Source organism: Atractosteus spatula, assembly GCF_055471065.1.
Source record: "Atractosteus spatula isolate fAtrSpa1 chromosome 10 unlocalized genomic scaffold, fAtrSpa1.hap1 SUPER_10_unloc_1, whole genome shotgun sequence".
Classification (NCBI taxonomy): Eukaryota; Metazoa; Chordata; class Actinopteri; order Semionotiformes; family Lepisosteidae; genus Atractosteus; species Atractosteus spatula.
The window spans coordinates 5,510,225-5,519,985 of record NW_028296612.1 but is presented as its reverse complement, the minus strand read 5'-3'; the positions used below and the strand labels follow the sequence as shown (position 1 = coordinate 5,519,985).

The 9,761-nt window shown below is 53.8% G+C and overlaps 1 protein-coding gene across 1 annotated transcript in view; it reads right to left on the bottom strand.

The window, feature by feature from the left end:
* c4b (complement C4B (Chido/Rodgers blood group)) overlaps window positions 1-3,591 on the bottom strand; it is a 49,134-nt gene extending 45,543 nt beyond the window's left edge. Inside the window, exons 1-4 of the mRNA XM_088908067.1 lie at window positions 3,190-3,591; window positions 1,703-1,892; window positions 1,377-1,551; window positions 1-14 (exon numbers count right to left, since the gene is read on the bottom strand). The exon at window positions 1-14 is cut by the window's left edge and continues 57 nt beyond it. Coding sequence (XP_088764193.1) covers window positions 1-14; window positions 1,377-1,551; window positions 1,703-1,892; window positions 3,190-3,257 — 447 coding nt within the window. The 5' untranslated portion in view covers window positions 3,258-3,591. The remainder of the gene's footprint in view (window positions 15-1,376; window positions 1,552-1,702; window positions 1,893-3,189) is intronic.
* Window positions 3,592-9,761: the final 6,170 nt, after the last annotated feature.

Sequence of the window (9,761 nt, the reverse complement as noted above, 5' to 3'; positions counted from 1 at the left end):
GACCCGGAACTGCACTGCAAGGGAACCGGAACAACACCCGGATCCATCAAGACAGCACGTCACTCCGAGCCTGTCTGTGAGGAGTGCCTCTGGGGTCTGTGTGAGGACCTGTACTCCTCTCTCTGTGTGAGGAGTGTCTCTGGGGTCTGTGTGAGGGTCTGGACTCCTCTCTCTGTGTGAGGAGTGCCTCTGGGGTCTGTGTGAGGGTCTGTGCTCCTCTCTCTGTGTGAGGAGTGCCTCTGGGGTCTGTGTGAGGGTCTGGACTCCTCTCTCTGTGTGAGGAGTGCCTCTGGGGTCTGTGTGAGGGTCTGGACTCCTCTCTCTGTGTGAGGAGTGCCTCTGGGGTCTGTGTGAGGGTCTGTGCTCTCTCTGTGTGAGGAGTGTCTCTGGGGTCTGTGTGAGGGTCTGTGCTCTCTCTGTGTGAGGAGTGTCTCTGGGGTCCGTGTGAGGGTCTGGACTCCTCTCTCTGTGTGAGGAGTGTCTCTGGGGTCTGTGTGAGGGGCTGGACTCCTCTCTCTGTGTGAGGAGTGTCTCTGGGGTCTGTGTGAGGGTCTGGACTCCTCTCTCTGTGTGAGGAGTGTCTCTGGGGTCTGTGTGAGGGGCTGGACTCCTCTCTCTGTGTGAGGAGTGTCTCTGGGGTCTGTGTGAGGGTCTGGACTCCTCTCTCTGTGTGAGGAGTGTCTCTGGGGTCTGTGTGAGGGTCTGGACTCCTCTCTCTGTGTGAGGAGTGTCTCTGGGGTCCGTGTGAGGACCTGTACTCCTCTCTCTGTGTGAGGAGTGTCTCTGGGGTCCGTGTGAGGGTCTGGACTCCTCTCTCTGTGTGAGGAGTGCCTCTGGGGTCCGTGTGAGGGTCTGGACTCCTCTCTCTGTGTGAGGAGTGTCTCTGGGGTCTGTGTGAGGGTCTGGACTCCTCTCTCTGTGTGAGGAGTGTCTCTGGGGTCTGTGTGAGGGTCTGGACTCCTCTCTCTGTGTGAGGAGTGTCTCTGGGGTCTGTGTGAGGGTCTGGACTCCTCTCTCTGTGTGAGGAGTGTCTCTGGGGTCTGTGTGAGGGTCTGGACTCCTCTCTCTGTGTGAGGAGTGTCTCTGGGGTCTGTGTGAGGGTCTGGACTCCTCTCTCTGTGTGAGGAGTGTCTCTGGGGTCTGTGTGAGGGTCTGGACTCCTCTCTCTGTGTGAGGAGTGTCTCTGGGGTCTGTGTGAGGGTCTGGACTCCTCTCTCTGTGTGAGGAGTGTCTCTGGGGTCTGTGTGAGGGTCTGGACTCCTCTCTCTGTGTGAGGAGTGTCTCTGGGGTCTGTGTGAGGGTCTGGACTCCTCTCTCTGTGTGAGGAGTGCCTCTGGGGTCTGTGTGAGGGTCTGTATTGATCTGCAGTCTCTTACCTCGCTCTCTGGGGGTGTACACTGGCTGGTCGGTCTGGATGAAGATGTATCCTCTCCTGCTGGACAGCAACACCCTCACCACACTTCTCTGTCCGGGATTAATCTCGGCCACCAGCAGCAGATAAGGCACCTCCAGGTTGTAGACTTTCAGGTCCTGGACCTTCTCCATCGGCACCTGCAGGAGGGAGGGAGGGAGAGCGTGTCTGGGCCGGGCCAGGTCAGTGCTGGGACAGGAGACCTCCGAGCAAGACCAGGTGGCACAGGGGACAGTGAGAGAGGCAGGCAGGCAGACAGGCAGACAGGCATACAGGCAGACAGATGGGCACCTTCAGTGAGACGGTTCCGATGGGATTTCCTCCTCCAAGCTTTATTTCGGCTTTTTCGGACACCACAGTCTTCGAGGACTCATCCTCCAGATACAGGGAGACGGTGCGAGAGGAGGCTGTGGGTTCCAGCTGGACAGATACTGTCTCACTCACTCCTACATGGAAAACACTGGGAGCAGAGACCAGGAACCTGGGACAGAGAGAGAGGGGTTAATACAGACACACTGACTGGACACTCCAGTACATGAACACTGCACTGAGAGAGAGAGGGGTTCATACACACACCCTGACTGGACACTCCAGTACATGAACACTGCACTGAGAGAGAGGGGTTCATACAGACACACTGACTGGACACTCCAGTACATGAACACTGCACTGAGAGAGAGAGGGGTTCATACACACACACTGACTGGACACTCCAGTACATGAACACTGCACTGAGAGAGAGAGGGGTTCATACACACACACTGACTGGACACTCCAGTACATGAACACTGCACTGAGAGAGAGAGGGGTTCATACACACACACTGACTGGACACTCCAGTACATGAACACTGCACTGAGAGAGAGAGGGGTTCATACACACACACTGACTGGACACTCCAGTACATGAACACTGCACTGAGAGAGAGAGGGGTTCATACACACACACTGACTGGACACTCCAGTACATGAACACTGCACTGAGAGAGAGGGGGGTTCATACACACACACTGACTGGACACTCCAGTACATGAACACTGCACTGAGAGAGAGGGGGGTAAATAGAGACAGTATTAAGTACTGGCCACAGAGTAAATACTTGACTGAGGAGTGTGTGAGTGTTATCTGTGGAATTCACTCCTTGAGATAATGTCTCTGGAAACACAGAGTGGCTGGAGCTCAGCACAGCTTCACACAGTACAGTACAGGAGTACAGACACAGACAGACAGGTGAGAGGAATAGAATCTGAGACAGACAGGTGAGAGGAGTACAGTCCGAGAGACAGACAGGTGAGAGGAATAGAGTCAGAGAGACAGGTGAGAGGAGTACAGACAAAGACAGACAGGTGAGAGGAGCACAGTCAGAGAGACGGGTGAGAGGAGCAGTCAGAGAGACAGACAGATGAGAGGAATACAGGAACAGAGATAGGTGAGAGGAATAGAGTCAGAGAGACAGGTGAGAGGAGCACAGTCAGAGAGACAGACAGGTGAGAGGAGCACAGTCAGAAGGACAGACAGGTGAGAGGAATAGAGTCAGAGACAGACAGGTGAGAGGAGTACAGACACAGACAGACAGGTGAGAGGAGCACAGTCAGAGAGACAGACAGGTGAGAGGAGCACAGTCAGAAGGACAGACAGGTGAGAGGAGTACAGACACAGACAGACAGGTGAGAGGAGCACAGTCAGAGACAGACAGGTGAGAGGAGTACAGACACAGGCAGACAGGTGAGAGGAGCACAGAGAGACAGACAAACAGACCCGACCGGGGTCCCCACTCACTTCTCCTGAGCCCCGACGGTGCCGGCGGCGCAGCTCACAGCCAGCAGCAGGGACAGCAGCGTCTCCATGATCCCGGTGCGTCAGCCTCAGCGCCGTGTGTCTCTCTCTGGACCCGCTCGGGACTGGAATGTCCAGTCTGCGCGGTCAGTGGCCCTTACCCCCTCTCTCTCTCTCCCTCCCTCCCTCCCTCTCTCCCTGTGTCTGCGTGTCGCAATCCTGGTGTAACATTAACAGGCTGCTCTCCCTGCCCCCCTCTCTCTCCCAGGTACAGCCCTGAGCGGGAGAGCTGTGCCCCCCCCCCCCCCGACATTATCGGGGTGCGCCCACAGTTCACCCCAGGGTGCCTGGGGAGGGGACAGGGGAGACCCCCACTGGACCTCCCTTGAAGCACGTCACGTATCCGGGGTGCACTGGGCTCTGATTGGACGGGGGCCGTCTCCTCGCCCTCTGATTGGACGGGGGCCGTCTCCTCGCCCTCTGATTGGACGGGGGCTGTTTACCGTTTCTCGCCATGTAGGAGAAATCACCTGACCCCTTCCCAGAACCCCCCTGGGGCCGTGCCAGCCTCTGGAATCTGCCAGTACCCCCCCCCCCCCCCGCCGGCACACCCACACACACGCAGGGGTGGCTGTTGGGGGAGGTGGGTATTTACAGTCCTCCGGTGCTGTGGTATTTTTTGAAATCCGGCTCCGTGTCGTTCAAAAGCCAAGAGTACTTTCGGGCGGGAGGAGGAGAAGACGTCAGCTGGCCCAGGAAAGTGGGGGGGTGTCGGAGTGCGCCCCGACCTTGGGGGGGGCGTCCAGAGACGGGGGGCGCGTCAGAGGAGGCAGCTGCTAACGGCAGAGATGAGGAGCTCGTCCAGCTGTGTCTGGAGAGAAGCCCCAGGGTATCGTCTTCAACCACAGGGCTGGGCAGCTTGTTCCCCACCCCACCCCCCTCTGTGTACAGTAGAGCCTCCTGTCCTGACTGGAGGAGCTCATCCAGCCTGTTCCCCACCCCCACCCCCCTCTGTGTACAGAAGAGCCTCCTGTCCTGACTGGAGGAGCTCACCCAGCTGTGTCTGGAGAGAAGCCAGGGTATCGGCTTCAACCACAGGGCTGGACAGCTTGTTCCCCACCCCCACCCCCCTCTGTGTACAGTAGAGCCTCCTGTCCTGACTGGAGGAGCTCACCCAGCTGTGTCTGGAGAGAAGCCAGGGTATCGGCTTCAACAACAGGGCTGGGCAGCTTGTTCCACAGTCCTGCCATCCTCTGTGTAAGAAAAAAGCTGTATCACTTATTACTTATTACAGTGCTCTCCTATCTTAAGAGTCTCACCCCAGGAGTGTGAGACAGTTACATACAGACTAGAGCACTCTAGAGTCTCACCCCAGGAGTGTGTGTGAGACAGTTACAGACTAGAGCACTCCAGAGTCTCACCCCAGGAGTGTGTGTGTGTTACATACAGACTAGAGCACTCCAGAGTCTCACCCCAGGAGTGCGAGACAGTTACATACAGACTAGAGCACTCCAGAGTCTCACCCCAGGAGTGTGTGACAGTTACATACAGACTAGAGCACTCCAGAGTCTCACCCCAGGACTGTGTGTGACAGTTATATACAGACTAAAGCACTCCAGAGTCTCATCCCAGGAGTGTGAGACAGTTACATACAGACTAGAGCACTCCAGAGTCTCACCCCAGGAGTGTGTGTGTGTTACATACAGACTAGAGCACTCCAGAGTCTCACCCCAGGAGTGTGTGACAGTTACATACAGACTAGAGCACTCCAGAGTTTCACCCCAGGAGTGTGTGTGTGTTACATACAGACTAGAGCACTCCAGAGTCTCACCCCAGGAGTGTGTGACAGTTACATACAGACTAGAGCACTCCAGAGTCTCACCCCAGGAGTGTGTGACAGTTACATACAGACTAGAGCACTCCAGAGTCTCACCCCAGGAGTGTGTGTGTGTTACATACAGACTAGAGCACTCCAGAGTCTCACCCCAGGAGTGTGTGACAGTTACATACAGACTAGAGCACTCCAGAGTCTCACCCCAGGAGTGTGTGACAGTTACAGACTAGAGCACTCCAGAGTCTCACCCCAGGAGTGTGTGACAGTTACATACAGACTAGAGCACTCCAGAGTCTCACCCCAGGAGTGTGTGACAGTTACAGACTAGAGCACTCCAGAGTCTCACCCCAGGAGTGTGTGACAGTTACATACAGACTAGAGCACTCCAGAGTCTCACCCCAGGAGTGTGTGTGTGTTACATACAGACTAGAGCACTCCAGAGTCTCACCCCAGGAGTGTGACAGTTACATACAAACTAGAGCACTCCAGAGTCTCACCCCAGGAGTGTGTGACAGTTACAGACTAGAGCACTCCAGAGTCTCACCCCAGGAGTGTGTGACAGTTACATACAGACTAGAGCACTCCAGAGTCTCACCCCAGGAGTGTGACAGTTACATACAGACTAGAGCACTCCAGAGTTTCACCCCAGGAGTGTGACAGTTACATACAGACTAGAGCACTCCAGAGTCTCACCCCAGGAGTGTGTGTGTGTTACATACAGACTAGAGCACTCCAGAGTCTCACCCCAGGAGTGTGTGACAGTTACATACAGACTAGAGCACTCCAGAGTCTCACCCCAGGAGTGTGTGTGTGTTACATACAGACTAGAGCACTCCAGAGTCTCACCCCAGGAGTGTGTGACAGTTACATACAGACTAGAGCACTCCAGAGTCTCACCCCAGGAGTGTGTGTGTGTTACATACAGACTAGAGCACTCCAGAGTCTCACCCCAGGAGTGTATGACAGTTACATACAGACTAGAGCACTCCAGTGTCTCACCCCAGGAGTGTGTGACAGTTACATACAGACTAGAGCACTCCAGAGTCTCACCCCAGGAGTGTGTGTATGTTACATACAGACTAGAGCACTCCAGAGTCTCACCCCAGGAGTGTGTGACAGTTACATACAGACTAGAGCACTCTAGAGTCTCACCCCAGGAGTGTGTGTGAGACAGTTACAGACTAGAGCACTCCAGAGTCTCACCCCAGGAGTGTGTGACAGTTACATACAGACTAGAGCACTCCAGAGTCTCACCCCAGGAGTGTGTGACAGTTACATACAGACTAGAGCACTCCAGAGTCTCACCCCAGGAGTGTGTGTGTGTTACATACAGACTAGAGCACTCCAGAGTCTCACCCCAGGAGTGTGTGACAGTTACATACAGACTAGAGCACTCCAGAGTCTCACCCCAGGAGTGTGTGACAGTTACATACAGACTAGAGCACTCCAGAGTCTCATCCCAGGAGTGTGAGACAGTTACATACAGACTAGAGCACTCCAGAGTCTCACCCCAGGAGTGTGTGTGACAGTTATATACAGACTAGAGCACTCCAGAGTCTCATACCAGGAGTGTGTGTGTGTTACATACAGACTAGAGCACTCCAGAGTCTCACCCCAGGAGTGTGTGACAGTTACATACAGACTAGAGCACTCCAGAGTCTCACCCCAGGAGTGTGTGACAGTTACATACAGACTAGAGCACTCCAGAGTCTCACCCCAGGAGTGTGTGTGTGTTACATACAGACTAGAGCACTCCAGAGTCTCACCCCAGGAGTGTGTGACAGTTACATACAGACTAGAGCACTCCAGAGTCTCACCCCAGGAGTGTGTGACAGTTACATACAGACTAGAGCACTCCAGAGTCTCACCCCAGGAGTGTGTGTGTGTTACATACAGACTAGAGCACTCCAGAGTCTCACCCCAGGAGTGTGTGACAGTTACATACAGACTAGAGCACTCCAGAGTCTCACCCCAGGAGTGTGTGACAGTTACAGACTAGAGCACTCCAGAGTCTCACCCCAGGAGTGTGTGACAGTTACATACAGACTAGAGCACTCCAGAGTCTCACCCCAGGAGTGTGTGTGTGTTACATACAGACTAGAGCACTCCAGAGTCTCACCCCAGGAGTGTGACAGTTACATACAAACTAGAGCACTCCAGAGTCTCACCCCAGGAGTGTGTGACAGTTACAGACTAGAGCACTCCAGAGTCTCACCCCAGGAGTGTGTGACAGTTACATACAGACTAGAGCACTCCAGAGTCTCACCCCAGGAGTGTGACAGTTACATACAGACTAGAGCACTCCAGAGTTTCACCCCAGGAGTGTGACAGTTACATACAGACTAGAGCACTCCAGAGTCTCACCCCAGGAGTGTGTGTGTGTTACATACAGACTAGAGCACTCCAGAGTCTCACCCCAGGAGTGTGTGACAGTTACATACAGACTAGAGCACTCCAGAGTCTCACCCCAGGAGTGTGTGTGTGTTACATACAGACTAGAGCACTCCAGAGTCTCACCCCAGGAGTGTGTGACAGTTACATACAGACTAGAGCACTCCAGAGTCTCATACCAGGACTGTGTGTGTGTTACATACAGACTAGAGCACTCCAGAGTCTCACCCCAGGAGTGTATGACAGTTACATACAGACTAGAGCACTCCAGTGTCTCACCCCAGGAGTGTGTGACAGTTACATACAGACTAGAGCACTCCAGAGTCTCACCCCAGGAGTGTGTGTGTGTTACATACAGACTAGAGCACTCCAGAGTCTCACCCCAGGAGTGTGTGACAGTTACATACAGACTAGAGCACTCTAGAGTCTCACCCCAGGAGTGTGTGTGAGACAGTTACAGACTAGAGCACTCCAGAGTCTCACCCCAGGAGTGTGTGACAGTTACATACAGACTAGAGCACTCCAGAGTCTCACCCCAGGAGTGTGTGACAGTTACATACAGACTAGAGCACTCCAGAGTCTCACCCCAGGAGTGTGTGTGTGTTACATACAGACTAGAGCACTCCAGAGTCTCACCCCAGGAGTGTGTGACAGTTACATACAGACTAGAGCACTCCAGAGTCTCACCCCAGGAGTGTGTGACAGTTACATACAGACTAGAGCACTCCAGAGTCTCATCCCAGGAGTGTGAGACAGTTACATACAGACTAGAGCACTCCAGAGTCTCACCCCAGGAGTGTGTGTGACAGTTATATACAGACTAGAGCACTCCAGAGTCTCATACCAGGAGTGTGTGTGTGTTACATACAGACTAGAGCACTCCAGAGTCTCACCCCAGGAGTGTGTGACAGTTACATACAGACTAGAGCACTCCAGAGTCTCACCCCAGGAGTGTGTGACAGTTACATACAGACTAGAGCACTCCAGAGTCTCACCCCAGGAGTGTGTGTGTGTTACATACAGACTAGAGCACTCCAGAGTCTCACCCCAGGAGTGTGTGACAGTTACATACAGACTAGAGCACTCCAGAGTCTCACCCCAGGAGTGTGTGTGTGTTACATACAGACTAGAGCACTCCAGAGTCTCACCCCAGGAGTGTGTGTGTGTTACATACAGACTAGAGCACTCCAGAGTCTCACCCCAGGAGTGTGAGACAGTTACATACAGACTAGAGCACTCCAGAGTCTCACCCCAGGAGTGTGTGACAGTTACATACAGACTAGAGCACTCCAGAGTCTCACCCCAGGAGTGTGTGACAGTTACAGACTAGAGCACTCCAGAGTCTCACCCCAGGAGTGTATGACAGTTACATACAGACTAGAGCACTCCAGTGTCTCACCCCAGGAGTGTGTGACAGTTACATACAGACTAGAGCACTCCAGAGTCTCACCCCAGGAGTGTGTGTGTGTTACATACAGACTAGAGCACTCCAGAGTCTCACCCCAGGAGTGTGTGTGTGTTACATACAGACTAGAGCACTCCAGAGTCTCACCCCAGGAGTGTGTGACAGTTACATACAGACTAGAGCACTCCAGAGTCTCACCCCAGGAGTGTGTGTGTGTTACATACAGACTAGAGCACTCCAGAGTCTCACCCCAGGAGTGTGTGTGTGTTACATACAGACTAGAGCACTCCAGAGTCTCACCCCAGGAGTGTGAGACAGTTACATACAGACTAGAGCACTCCAGAGTCTCACCCCAGGAGTGTGTGACAGTTACATACAGACTAGAGCACTCCAGAGTTTCACCCCAGGAGTGTGTGTGTGTTACATACAGACTAGAGCACTCCAGAGTCTCACCCCAGGAGTGTGTGACAGTTACATACAGACTAGAGCACTCCAGAGTCTCACCCCAGGAGTGTGTGACAGTTACAGACTAGAGCACTCCAGAGTCTCACCCCAGGAGTGTGTGACAGTTACATACAGACTAGAGCACTCCAGAGTCTCACCCCAGGAGTGTGTGACAGTTACATACAGACTAGAGCACTCCAGAGTCTCACCCCAGGAGTGTGTGACAGTTACATACAAACTAGAGCACTCCAGAGTCTCACCCCAGGAGTGTGTGTGTGTTACATACAGACTAGAGCACTCCAGAGTTTCACCCCAGGAGTGTGTGTGTGTTACATACAGACTAGAGCACTCCAGAGTCTCACCCCAGAAGTGTGACAGTTACATACAGACTAGAGCACTCCAGAGTCTCACCCCAGGAGTGTGTGTGTGTTACATACAGACTAGAGCACTCCAGAGTCTCACCCCAGGAGTGTGAGACAGTTACATACAGACTAGAGCACT